The sequence below is a fragment of the Magallana gigas genome, chromosome 2 (genome assembly GCF_963853765.1).
Source record: "Magallana gigas chromosome 2, xbMagGiga1.1, whole genome shotgun sequence".
Classification (NCBI taxonomy): Eukaryota; Metazoa; Mollusca; class Bivalvia; order Ostreida; family Ostreidae; genus Magallana; species Magallana gigas.
This window is the reverse complement of record NC_088854.1, coordinates 15,620,766-15,635,490: the sequence shown is the minus strand read 5'-3', so window position 1 is coordinate 15,635,490 and position 14,725 is coordinate 15,620,766. Positions and strand designations below refer to the sequence as shown.

General features: G+C 35.1%; 1 protein-coding gene across 1 annotated transcript; it reads right to left on the bottom strand.

The window, feature by feature from the left end:
• Window positions 1-1,111: 1,111 nt before the first annotated feature.
• On the bottom strand, window positions 1,112-9,794 carry LOC105334372 (zinc finger protein 208). Its single transcript, XM_011437805.3, has 9 exons — window positions 9,664-9,794; window positions 8,688-9,071; window positions 7,874-8,018; window positions 7,666-7,716; window positions 6,769-6,873; window positions 6,471-6,581; window positions 5,732-5,854; window positions 5,440-5,499; window positions 1,112-5,022 (listed from the first exon to the last, which is right to left on the bottom strand). The coding sequence occupies exons 2-9, from the start codon at window positions 9,069-9,071 to the stop codon at window positions 1,658-1,660; spliced, it is 4,344 nt and encodes a 1,447-aa protein (XP_011436107.3). The 5' UTR covers window positions 9,664-9,794; the 3' UTR covers window positions 1,112-1,657.
• Between the last annotated feature and the right edge of the window lie 4,931 nt (window positions 9,795-14,725).

The window sequence follows — 14,725 nt, the reverse complement described above, 5'->3', positions numbered from 1 at the left end:
ATTAATAAAAACACAGTGCGTATGGCACACAAAAATTTACAAAAATGAGTCAAATTAGTAAATGTAATTTCACAGTCTATTAATTACCTGGTAGGTTAATTGGTTGTAAACTGCAGTTTATGGATGGTAAACTATATCTAACGCATTAACATATTTCACATCTGTTAACCATAGTTAACATGATTATCTATGTTTCAGAAGTGGAAATTATAATTTACACTGATTCAGTAACAAATTGTGATTGCAAAACATGGTTTATTTGATAAACATACATGTACAATAGTTTCTTAATTTGTGAAACTAAGATTATAACAACTCTTAACAATAGCTATAAACTGATGTTATTTAAAGTATATCTGCCAAACCAGAATTATTTATATTTTATCACATAAACTGTTTCGTTATTGCAAATGGTTGTTTTTAAAGACAAGTGTTATAAGAGGTTACACTTCTGAGACATAGATGATCACGTTAACTATGGTTTACAGATGTGAAATATTAACATCATTAACTGTAGTTTACAACTCATAAATCTAGTTTATCAATCATGAAAACAAGTTAAGCTCAATTTTGTGAATTTGTTGTGCCATAGCCATTATAAGTATAGCATTTTCAAGTAATAGAGTGGGGTTTGTGAGCTTGCTCCCTTTTTCTTTGTTTTATGAAATTCTCTTCAGGGGTTTCAAATGAGTTGCACCAACACTCTATTTCTCTAGTAAAATAATTATGGCCAAACCTCCAAGTTCCAAAAAGGAAAAAAAAAGGAAAGCAAGGTACTTCTAATATCTGCTCTACCCTTGGCCTGTCTAAAGTTATTCAGAATACTGCATTGCTCATAATCCAGGCCATGCAAGTCAAACAATCATTAAAAGCTTAAGGACACGATATGTAATTGTGTACACTACCAGGAAATTCTGATTCTATAATATTTCATGAAATTTTGGCCCTTTCAAGTCTGCCATATCTAGCTCCGACATTAAATATTTAATTAGAGCTTGATATTTATTAATCAGTTTACTCTGTGCGTTAATCCTTGAGCTTCTATAATAAAAAATAATTGAAAAAAAATTCTAAGCCTGGTACCTCAATTACCGTGATAGTAATTAAAACAGACTGTAACAATGCATTTATTAACATGTTCAGTAATACAAATATACATCTAACAACACCAAAACATCTCATATCATATAATTAGCTAAATACAAAACATCCTGAACAAATTATCCCTCTGTCCTAGTACTGTACAACAATTCTTTTTCAGTCTGTGCTAAATCTTTCCATATTGTAATTACGTATAATACAGTGTACAACTACATTCATTAACTGGAATGAAAAGAGGGAAACAAGAGAGCCCTTATTAGTCACATTCTACACATAAGAATCCATAGCCTTGTAATTTAGTACTTATAGTTAACCGAGTAATATTGAGCAAAATATACAACGGATGTTATTTTTCTATTTTTATTACTATTCTAAAAATAGTTGCTATTTATTGATAGTGTTCTTCGGAACTGGGACAGAGTATTAACCATTTAATGCTTACAACAAATCCAAAAACTTTTAAATATAAATATGCACAAACCCAAAAGAACATCAAAAGAGGCAGCTCAAAAAAATGTTCAACTTCTGAAGAATACTCAGGTCCAGTTCACTAGATTCACTTTCCAACCATTTGTAAACACACAACTCCATCATCATTTTTCACTGCAAGAATAATATCCCTTCCAAGCTGTTCCAGATTGGAAATGTTTCCATCTGGATTCATGATGATGTACTGGTCCCCGACATTCTCAATAATAATCTGGGACTCGTCCACTGCCTCTTCTATGACATTCTCCGCAATGCTGGCTCCACCTTCGAGGAGAGAGACCTGACTCTGTGCCTCTGACATGTAGTCCCTGCCTTTCTGTTCTGAAGCTGATCCACTTGCAGAGGTGGAGGGCACTTCAATGGAAGCATTCAGGATTTGATGGTATTTTTGCTGAGCATCAGTGTGTAGCTGATACTCCAGTTCTTTAAAATCGGCTTCAATGGACTCTTGCTCCTCCTGTGACGCTGATGTTAAATCAAGATTGATCCGAACAGGTTCCTTTTTCATCAGAGATTTCGGCTTTCTGATTGTGGTGACAGGTTCCATGTGGGTATTGGTTTTAGGATCAAAATGGTGTACAGTTCTCAAATGTCTTCGCAGACTACCTATCCTCTTCACTCCTTTACCACACAAGTTGCAGCTCAATGGAAATTCATTTACATGACATACCATGTGTTTATCTAAATTGTACTTGCCACAAAATCCTTTCTGACATATCTTGCATGTAAAAATGGGTCCATATGTTTTGGCTTTTTCAAGGTTACCAGCAGCAATCTCATGTCTCTGTGTATGCCTCTGCCATAGTTGCCTGTCCTTAAAGGTCTTTGTACAACCAGGCCACTCGCATTCATACGGTCTGACATCACTGTGTGTATTCCTCATGTGGAATGCCAGGTTTCCAAGCTGTTTGGTACTGTATCCACAAATCTCACATACGCATGGTTTGGCATCAGTGTGAGCAAATCTCAAGTGGAATCTCAGAGATCTACGGCTAGAGAGGGCTTTACCACAAGTTGGACATGAGACAAAGTCTTTACTGGGGTCTCTCTCGTGTGCCATGAAGATATGATCTTTCAGGTTTTCTTTCCTCTTGTACTTCTTTCCACAAATGTCACACATGTATTTTCTCTGGATTTCATGGGCTTTCTCTTTGTGTTCCCTCAACTCTCGGTTATTTCTGAATCTTTCCTTACAAATGTGGCAAGTCATTGGGGTGTCTGAATTCAATACATCTGTTTGGATGTGCTGTGTGTCCTTGTAATGGGAGTTTCTGTGTGAATTCAATGCCGTAGTCTGCTCAAATTCTTTACCGCATTCTTGGCACTTAAAAGGAAATTCATCCTTGTGCATGGTAGACATATGTGCTTTGAAATAGTTGAAATTTCTGAAAAGAATTCTACAACTCATTATTGGGCACAATCTCTTGTACTTTTTCTTGCAGGTGGCATCTTGGACGTGTTTATCTATTGTTTCTTTCTTCTTGAATTCCATTTTACACAGAGTGCAGACATAGCATTGTTCCCCTGTATTACGAATTCGGATCCGGATGTCCCTTGCCCCATTCAATGCATTCAATGGCAGTCCACAGTGTCCTGTGTCCACCATATGGTCACCGACATCATCAATGTGGCTAAAGGTCTCATCACAAGTGTAGCATTTGAATTCCTCCCCACTAACATGGTTGCGGATGGTTACTTGAGTTTTGTCCATTCTTTTAAAGGTATCAATCTTGTCTACATCTTCTTCCTTGTCCTTTTGAACCTGCAGGAACTTCTTGTTGGTTGATAATGGTTCTGCAGCTTTGTTGTGCTCCACCATTTCTTTGAATTTTCCAAATATTTCATTGTCATGAATTTTCTTGACATGCTGGCGAAGGTTTTCATTGTATGTGAACAGCATGCCACAGTAGCCACATCTTTTCCTGCCATCTTCAATTGGTCTCGGTGGTGGAAAATGGCCATCTTTTTCTGCACTGTGAGCAGATACATGAGAGTTGAGCGCTGCTGTGTGGAAGAACAACCGTTTACATCCCTCAACTGAGCAAACAAAAGGATACTCACTTTTGTGTTCTGAATACATGTGTTGAAAAAACATATTGTTCTCAAAAAACAGCTTCTTGCATGAGATGATGGGACAAGATTTCTTCCAGGGTTTTTTGCAAACTTTCAATGCACAATGACTCTGGCAGTTCTCCTCTTTTACAAACTCTCTTTTACACAAGGAGCAGACATATAGGAGGATTCCTCTTTTGGATACAGATTTTTGTTTGGTTACTGTAATTTCCCCATCCAGGCTCCCCATCTCCTCTCCCATGTGACCTGATTGGGTCATGTGGAGCTCCAGTGTTTTAAAGTCCACGAAGAACCTGTTACAGGTCAGGCATGGGTAGGGAGTCACTGTAACCTCCCCATGCTTGGTCCTCTTTAAATGTTCAGATAAACCATTTTCACTGTGACATTCTTTGAGACACAGAGGGCAAGCATAGGGATCATCATAGTGTGCATTCATGTCTATGTCTTCATCATCAGATCTGTAAAGTTCGGGTAAATCGGTTTCATAATCATCAAGTTTTCGGGATTTTCTTCGTGTGGACCTCCTGGATCGTCGGGTTTTCTCTACCTCCTCTCCAGCCTCAGCTTTCATCTCGCTTACAGTCTCCTCCTCCTCCACATCTTCAGCTTCTTTTTTAATTTCCTCAACTTCCTCATCTTTCTTTCTTTCTTCTGTATCATCCTCACCATCCTTATTCTGGTCATTTTTTTTTTTCAATGCTATCAATCTTTGCTTATACTTTAAGAGTTCTTTTCTTCTCTTTATCTGGGCATATCTCCTATCTTTATGAACCAACCCCATATGCGCATTGAGTAAACAGATGGTTTTATATCTCTTTTGGCAAACTGTACAGCTATAATGACCAGAAGATCTGGGTCCATCTGATCTTCTTTTCTTTTTCCCACCTTGAGCAGAGGTAATATATCTAATAACAGCCTTGGGTTTTTGTTCTTTTGGGGCCTCTTTCTTTGGGACCTGGGCTCCCGGTCTAGACCTCTGAACCTTGTGTGGATCCTTTCCAAGGGCCAATAGAATTTTGGTATCATCAATTAAGATTTGGGCCCAAACTTTTGGATGTTCTACTCGAATGTGATTCTCCATCACTTCCTGGTCTTCAGCTGAAAATCCACAATGGCTGCATACGAGTTCGTTGGGTTGACTTTTATCACTACCTGATATTTCACTGATGGTTCCAATGTCATCGTTTTCAGTGGATTGACTTTGGTCATTTTCCATAGTTATGGTATTTTCAACATTAATGTATTCAGGTTGTATCATTCTCTTAATTTTCAAATCTGAATAGCCAACCCCCGATTTTCTTTTTGCTTTAGGTGGTGTAAAGCCAAGAGATTCAATAACTTTCCTTTTCACTGGTCGATCTAAAAAAAATGGTCTGAATGAAAGCTCATTTTCAATTAAATCTAAATGTAATCAAATTGTAAAATGTAAAATGCAATTGTAAACAAAAATAAAAACAACAAATTGGAACCTGCTGCCTATAAACACACTTGATGGGCTAAATATGAATCTTTAAAGTACACTGTTAATGTACTACATTTAGCTGTGTATTCTAATTTAGCGCTACTGGCGGATTGCGGCTTCCGCTAAATCAAGAACATCGCTAAATGCCATGTATATATGTATAAGGATAGTCACATTCAAAAATACGCAAATACAAATCCATGCCAAATTGTTCAAAAACTAATTTCCGCCAAATATCGTACACGCCAAATATAATATGTTTACAGTATAAGACAGAATTTAGGTTTGAATTGTAGGGACTGTGGTACACTTACTGCTTCTCCTTATTCCTCCTGAACCACTGTCAGTATCTTCTTTATCTTGATCATACACCACTGTAACAAATCAAGTATTTGTTATGAGTACATGTACTTTTATCATGTTTTCATTGCATTGAGTTGAATAAAATAAACATGCTTTGAATTTTAATTGATATCTGTTATATAATATATTAAGATCAGGCCTGGGTCCTCACTAGCTGCATCATTTTTCAATTTTAGCATTGAAACAGGTAACTTGTCTATATATATATATTTCAAAATATTTACACTGGTAAGAGGTATATACCTGGCTGTTTCCTTGGCCTCCCCCTCTTCTTCCCAGTGTAAGGCGGCTTTTCAGGATTTTCTTTAAATTCAGTTTCCTCCAACTCTTGTTGATCCAAATGTTCGGAATCAGTGGGTTTTGTCACTGTTAAAACAACATTTAGTTTTGTATTGTGCATAAAAAAATATAATAATTTCTATTGTATCCTCTTTATCATGCTTTTGTTGATAAACTAAATCCCTAAGTTTTAAAATACAGTACTGTGGAATCATTAAATTTCGTGGGGGCCAATTTTTGTGGATTGCTTAAATTTTACAGGTTTGTGGGGATGTAATTTCGTGTATCCTCTTAATCCTACAAAGGAAATATGACCTTATTACCCTAATTTATTAATTTGTGGAGGATGTTAATTTGTGGATGAAAGGTACCCACGAATGCCACGAAAATTGAGTCACCACGAAATCTAATGATTCCACAGTACATGTATATGTTTTCAATATGAAGAACTTAAAACATGTGTCTTAAACATTTTCAAACATAACAAAACAATACAATTTAAAACTCTTCAATTTTATTTTCACAGAACTACTTCACAAACTGAAAAATTTAACTACATGTATATGTTATACATCATTAGATATCAAAAGTTCAGAGTCTTCTTGATTACCAGTAAGTTGTAGTTCATAATCTTCATAAACCCTAGCTGAAATCTGTTGCAACATTCCTGATATAACTCAGCAGTATCACTTTGTATTCTTACCCGTGATTGGATATTTTCTTGGCCTTCCTCTTTTTTTGCCAGTAACAGGCGTCTCTGTTTTTTCCTCAGGTTCATTGTCCAATTCCTTGCTGGAGTCTGGTTTTTGTTCATCTGAATGGTAAAAATGAAAAACCTGTTTGTACATTTCATGGATGTTGTTTTATCATTATATAGATTTCAACTTTGAGAGGAGGAAATTCTCTACTCTGATTCTGATTTTCATTTTGAGTAAGATAAATTATGGTTGGCTGAGAGACATTTAACATAGTATTCCATGCATGATTTTCCAAATCAATACCTGGAGGTTTCTGTTTGGGAGGCCTTCCTCGTTTCCTCTTTGGAGTCAATCCAACTGACTCTTCAACTCCATCTTCTTGTGCTGCTGTCTCTAAGAAAGGTTCCTCTGCAAATTCATATTAACTTCATTTCAAATCACTTGAATAATTTTAATAAAAACAAACATAGCCAAAAATAAATTTTTTACAGAGGACAGGAGGAGACAGGGTAAACTCAATTTCCTTCCATTCTTCAATATGACATAAAACTAAATCAATGATATCAGTGAGTTAAAGTATACAATCTGTATCAAACAAAACTAAATTAAAAATGAATCTGTGTTATTGAAGGAATAAGGAATTATTTTTTGAGTACCGGTACTAAGAGGTGATCAAATATAGTTGGAGTGATAAAATCCCTGCCTGAAGGGCTTTACGATAGAGTTGATCACACCCAACCTTATTTGATCACCTCATGATATTCGAAGAATGATTCCTCATTACTTTATTCATATAATTTTCAGCAATTGTATGATTAAATAATAAAATAGTCACTAATGAAATATATTGGAGTATACATTATGAAACTGATTTGTAGTGTTATCACAAAGCCACTGGAAAATGTGAATACCGGTACCCGTATAATGCCATATATAAACTCATGATACTGACATATATGTCCTTATATGCATGAAATCTTCAAATACAGTCAAACTTCGTTATCTCGAACTAGATGGGACTGTTTAAAAACTTAGAGATATCCGAGTATTCGAACTATCGAGAGTATTAATTAAAAAATATGAAGTTGGGACTTGCAAATCACTTCAACATATCCATTGTATTCGAGATATCAGTGTTCGAGATATTGAAGTTCAACTGTATTTACATGTACAAACATACAAAAATATAATTATCCCTACCATTGTCATTATTTTCGGTTCCTGCTTCATTCTCATCATCAAGTTCATTACCTGTAATTACAACATATAATAATAATAAAGACAGATGGAATACTACCTGTACAGATGTTTATACATGTATCACTGAACTGATTTGTACAGGGATAAGATGCAGTTATGTTTTTAAGTTTCGGAATCTTGAAATCATACACCAAATACAAATTCTTACCAAAACACTTCTCATGGAATGATCTGGCAACAGATTCATGGTCTTCTATAAATTTTTTGCCTCCTGATGACCCATCCATTCGTATTGTTTCTTTATCAGCTGTGATAAGCAAACTTTCCTGTCCATACTCCCTCAGCTTTCCAAGCTATAAAAAGGTAGAGATAGATTATTTAGATATTAAAATGATCCTGACACAATGAAAAAAAATAGCTTCAACTAACCATTTTTTATGCATCAAATTATTTTACAATATTTAAAACATAAAGGCGCCACTAAGCAGAGCATCCCCTCGCACATGAAATACTGTGGTGGAAAATGCATTATTATTTAGGTACTAAATACATGTACTTTAAAGAAAATGGGATGAATTTAATCTCCTGTCTGCTTCAACTTTTAACTTTGGACATTCTTCTAACTCTTTATTACAACAAAACAGTTTTTTCTTACCTTCACGAGATCTAAACCTCCCAAAATATCAAGTTGTTGATTTGAACTGTTTACTTTGAATTCACTCTTGTTTCACAGAAGTGAACCAAAAGTATCTATTTGTCAACTTGTCCTTAAAATCTTGTTTAAATGTTCCGTTATTTTAACGATACTTTAATAAATATTTAACCAACTAACTTGAAAACTAATAGGGTTTGACCTTTTACCATGCTAAAACGAAGTTTGATAAACATTCATGCTAGGGTTTCCTTTGAATCTTGCCCATAAGCTGAAGTAGACAAACATACACACACATGTACAGCAACAATGCTATATCCCCTTTGCAACAAGTTGTGCGAGGGGATGAAAAAACAATTAATTAATATACCAGAACTTGAATGTCCTGTTGAATGGCCTCTGCACTGGTATACATAGTTTGTTGAGGAGTCCACTGCAATAATGGGGTGCCTAGGGACATTCCAGAGGAGGTGGCATTACTGGAAGCTTCCAGTGCCACAGGTTCTGTAGGAGCATCTGCTGATTTCAAAGACAGAGTCTCTTGATGTAGCGGATTTCCAAGGTCCACGGCTTCCACAGCCACAGACTCTGTAGATGCTGTGCCTGGATTCTCCAGTGATACGTTCTCTGAATCTAGCTGACTTTCTAGCTGTATATTCTCCACTGACTCCTGAGGTATTGAAACCACTACAAATTTCTCCCCATCTTGAGGATTTGTCTGTTGTACGACCACCTTTTGTTGATTTTCATCCATCTATTAAGCAAAAAAAAAAAAAAATTCTTAAAAAATATAACTTTATTGAAATTATTCCCAAATTTGTAATTGTTTCTATATAGACAGCAATAGTTTATTATTTTATTTCACAAAAAGTTTCATCCTAGTGTCAAATGTTATGGAACAGATTAATGGAGGTCAAATCTCTAATATCTTGCTCTAATCATCTTTGTGAGGCTATGCATTATTGGAGAATATGGTTCCGTTTTTGTCGTTGAACAGACCGACCCTCAGAGGCCACAACAATTTGCGCCCTAAACACCCAACGGGATATGACACCATATTGAGTAGATTTCAAAAATTCATTATCAAACATCTCAAAAATAAATACTAAGGCACCCTTTTTGGATAGATAGTTGGTTATAAACAAATAGTTGCATGATTTAATGAGGAAATATTTTATTTTTGATTCAGAAATAAATGATTTTTATAGTATGCAAAGCGGAAATTTTGATAACGAGGCCGCTAAACAGACCTCTCCATAAAGGTTACACTAATTACCGCAACACTTATACCAAAGCTGTTAACATTTATCTTAGCATTTAGCGATATAATAAAACATAATTCTCACCTCTTGTCATCTATATTTGGTTATACCAGACATTTAAAAGAATATAAGACGCCGTTAAAGTAAAATCTCGCTAATCATGGGCGCGATGCATTGGGCGGAAGTGAAACAAAAATAATATGAAAACCTAATTTGGTGGATTCCGGATCCGAAGTAGCTCAATATTCAATGAATCTTGATGCATGACAGATAATTATGTATGGGCTTAATACTCCGTATACTTAGACACGATTTTGATATAAGAAACAGTATGGAAGAGCCGAATGTGCCCCAATGTCAGAATAACCTTTTCATGTACTTGAAGAGTTACCCCCTTTGCTTTTTATCTATAAAAATCAACTCTAAAAATTTTAATGGGTTTTCTATTGATAATGATTTAATAAATCTTTCCATCAAAGCATTTATTATTATTCCTAGTATTTACTTTTTCATTTTCAAAAAGTGTGCTCATCAGTAGAGTTCTAACCTATTCTAAAGTGTTCCAGTTAATAGATATGTAAATATTCAGGTACTTTGATAAAAGTATATTTAGGAGACAATACCGGATTTTGTCTGCATTTATGGCTGCCTTATATAATTCATATCCTGCGTGATTCATTAGAGAAATCATTTAAGTTATTATTTGAAATCACAACGGTGGACTCATGCACGTTCAAATACTATTTATAGAAACACTAAGTACATATAGGCTATATGTAATATGCATAGGCGTCGGAACCGGGGGGGGCTTAGCCCCCCCCCCCCCCCCCCCCCCACTTTTTTTGCAAAGTTATACCTAACCATTAGAAACATAGCATAATAGAGGGTTCAGCCCCCCACTTTTTCTCGCAGGAAAGAGTATTGTTCCTAAATTTACCTTGAAAGATTGAGAAGTTGGATTCAGAAGCATACTAACCCCCCCCCCCCCCCCCACGGATTAGGAATTTCAGGATTTTGGGAAGAAAAAAATTGGGTAAGTTTTTTTCTTTTAGAAGTATAGGTATACCCCCATCCCCCCCCCCCCTTCCCACGGATTAGGGTTTTCATGATTTTGAAAATTACTTTTTTCTCAATATTTCTGAGGATTAGTCTAGCCCCCCCCCCCCCCCACTTTCAATTTGCTTCCGACGCCAGTGATATGGCACGTCAAATGAGCAAAACAAAGTCCATGAACTAGATTTATCGGTTGTAAACTATATAGTTTACGGACAGAAAATTAAATACGTTCACCTATATTTCACATCTGTAAACCATAGTTAACGCGATCATCTAATATGTTTCAGAAAAGTTAAACTATAATTAAAAACAACCATTATATAAATGAAAACAACCATTTGCGACTCAGTAAATCATAGTTTATCTGTTAAATATATTGTTTCACAACTGTGAAACTATGATTAGCAACTCTAAACTATATAGTTTACGAATATAAATTATACTTTACAGATGTGAATCTACATTTATCAGCAAAATATATAAAGTTATATGCAGGGAGATTTATCAGTCGTAAACTAGTAGTAAAACCATTGTAAACTATTAATAATCAACATTTAAAAATGCGATTGCAAACCATAGTACATCGTGTAAAAAGAGTTTTGCGATTGTGAAAGTATGTCTAAATTATAGTTACTAGTAACGAATGTAAATTATATAGTTTACAGATGTGAATCTATATTCACCAGAAAATTTTATGGTTAACGTTGATTTACAAGAAGAACTATATAGTTCACAACCGTAAAATTTGGTTTTACAGAATGTGTAAGCTGTAGTAGACGAATCGTTAACTAGAGTTTACGATTCGTAAACTATATTTTACGCTTCGTTAACTATAGTTAACCGTTAAATATAGTTTTTGGTTCGCAAAATATAGTTAACAGTTAATAAACTTATATAGTTTATCAACTGTGAAACTTTTAAATTCTTAGTGAGTTAACGCCGTTTTTATTTATTTTACATCTGTAAACCATATAGTTAACGCGACCATCTTTGTTTTAGAAGTGTTACCTATAAATAAAATGAAAAAGACCATTTGCGATTGCAAAACTTTATATATTTGATAAATAATCGTGAAACTCTGATTAACAACTCTGAATTATAGTTAACGAATGTAAATTATAGTTTACAGATTTAACATATGTGAATTTATACCTGAAAAAATATATCAGTTGTGTACAGGGAGAAAAACATATGTGAATTTATACCTGAAAAAATCTATCAGTTGTGTACAGGGAGAAAAACTAAGAATAGCATTCGTAAACTAGAGTTAGCGACCGTTAAATAAGGTTTTACAGATGAAAACTGTGGTTAACGATTAACTGAAATTTTGGCCCTAATTTTGAACCTAGAATTTTAGCCATATAATATTGGATGTAGTATTTCGTAAACTATAGTTTACAATTATCATTACATATGGTTATGCAGATGAAAACTAAGTTAACGAATCATAAACTATAATTTATTGTTGGTAAATTATAGTCAACAGTCGACTGACCTATTTTATTAAGTGTGAAATACTAATTACACTACACATCGATATTGCACTACTTTTATTGCCCAAATATACATTTCATCAACGACTATTTTCAACATTTAATCCTATAACTATGATTATGATATTGACAAATTACTCGAGAATACTAGACGATTATTCAAAGGCTCTAAATTGCGAGCGATAGTTGAGTATATGTTGATTTATTTGAAACTGTAAATCCTTGTCAACAAAAATAATAGCCACTGCCACATAAATCGTGTCTTTAAATGAAAGAAAACATTTGATAATTTAATCATTGATAATTATAAGTAATAAATGAATCTTATACGTCCTGGGTCAAGGGTTCAGGACATAGGGCGGGCCAAAATGCCAAAATGCCAATACATCGCTATATATTGAAAATGTATTACCAAATGCTAGAGCATCTTACTTTCCACATGCACAGCAGAGGAAAAAAAACTGAATGCAAAATTGTGATGTCATTGAATCTCTCCATCTAAAGTGCGAATATCGTGGTTCCTGGGTTAGGGGTCAGGCACGTAGCATCGTTTTTTAAAAATGGGGGGGGGGGCAGACTCATCCAAAAAATCTTGACAAGCCAAAAAAAAAAAAAAAAAAAGGAAAATTTAAAGTTTCTCAAAATCTTCAAAATCCTAATCCGGGGGGGGGGGGGGGGGCTGGCGTATTATATAACTTCAATTTCTCTCCTTATTTCCTTATTTTCATATCAATTTTTTACATACTCCCAAAAAAGTAGGGGGGGGGGGCAACTCCAGGATAATTCCATTTTTGTCCCCCGCCGCAACGCGGTGCGGGGACATAGAAATGCCGGGCGTCCGTCCGTGTGTCCGTGCGTCCGTGTGTCCGTCCGTCATACTTTTTTGTAAGCGCTCTCATGCCTACAAATTTTGACGGATTTTCATTAAATTTATACCAAATGTTTATACCACTAATACTTTGGTCAAGTTCGAAAATCAGCATTGGTCGATACATTTTGTTGGAGTTATGGGACTTTGACCACAATAATGACTCTGTTTTATCCAAAAGTTGACCTTGTAAGCGCTCTCATGCCTACAAATTTTGACGGATTTTCATTAAATTTATACCAAATGTTTATACCACTAATACTTTGGTCAAGTTCGAAAATCAGCATTGGTCGATACATTTTATTGGAGTTATGGGACTTTGACCACAATAATGACTCCGTTTTATCCAAAAGTTGACCTTGTAAGCGCTCTCATGCCTACAAATTTTGACGGATTTTCATTAAATTTATACCAAATGTTTATACCACTAATACTTTGGTCAAGTTCGAAAATCAGCATTGGTCGATACATTTTATTGGAGTTATGGGACTTTGACCACAATAATGACTCCGTTTTATCCAAAAGTTGACCTTGTAAGCGCTCTCATGCCTACAAATTTTGACGGATTTTCATTAAATTTATACCAAATGTTTATACCACTAATACCTTGATCAAGTTCCTAAATTAGCCTTGGTCGATAGACTCAATACTAGTATACTGCTTGACAGGTGGGGGACCCAGGAATTCTATTCTTGTTTCTATGTAAATTTAAAAAAAATTGTTGCTGCAAGAAAAAGTGGGGGGCCAGCCCCCCCCCCCCCCGATGCTACGTGCCTGGGGGTTCAGCTAGGCCCTTGGGAGGGGTCAATATGGATATATAGTAAAAATGTTAATTATTAGAAAATCGCCTTCACTATCTACGTCCACAGTAGTGGGACGTGAAATGAATGCATGGTTATGTCCGACTCCGTGAAACCCTCTACCTATGTTGTGACTGGGTTGGGTTTAGGCCGTAAGATAGGGTCAATATAGCCACATAGTTTAAATACCGGTATATAAAATTTCAAAATATTTTCTTCTGTACATTTACAGTCGTGGGAGACAAACTAATTGCAATGCTATTATGTTCTCTTTAATTGTAAATTTTACTGCAACTTGGACTAGGATGTGATTTTTGTATTTAGGGGAGGGGTGTGACAAATATGGCCATATAATGAACATGTATTTTGTTTAAGTCACTTAAGTCATTTTTGTAATTTGTTGCCGTTTGTCATGCAACCTCCGATAACAATTTATCACGTAATGGGCGGTTGTGTGATTGTGGGCATTATATATGAAACTGTAAATATTGTAAAGAATTGATGATTATTTGGAAGCCCCTTTTTTTAACAAAACTTTGCAATTTTGCAAAGGCACTATGTGGATGAAACATGAACCCGGGGGGGGGGGGGACTGGTATATGGTCTGTACAAGGATTTAACACATTAGTCTGCTATAGCCTTAAACGCTTATTCTGTTGGTGCAGTATGACCTAAATTTGGACAAAGAAAGAAAAAAATATTCCAATAAAAGCGATGTCAAATCGACTGATTACTACAGGGCCATCCACAGAAAGGAAACCTTATAATTTCTAACCATAAATTATCAGTAGTTATTACTCATAAAGGGAAAAAGTAAAAAGAATCCTTGAATAAATTAATATTAAGCTAATTAAAAAACCATTAAGACAGAAAATTGTATATAAAAAAACCTCCAGCTTTTATTTAACGATACTTTTATAAAATACATA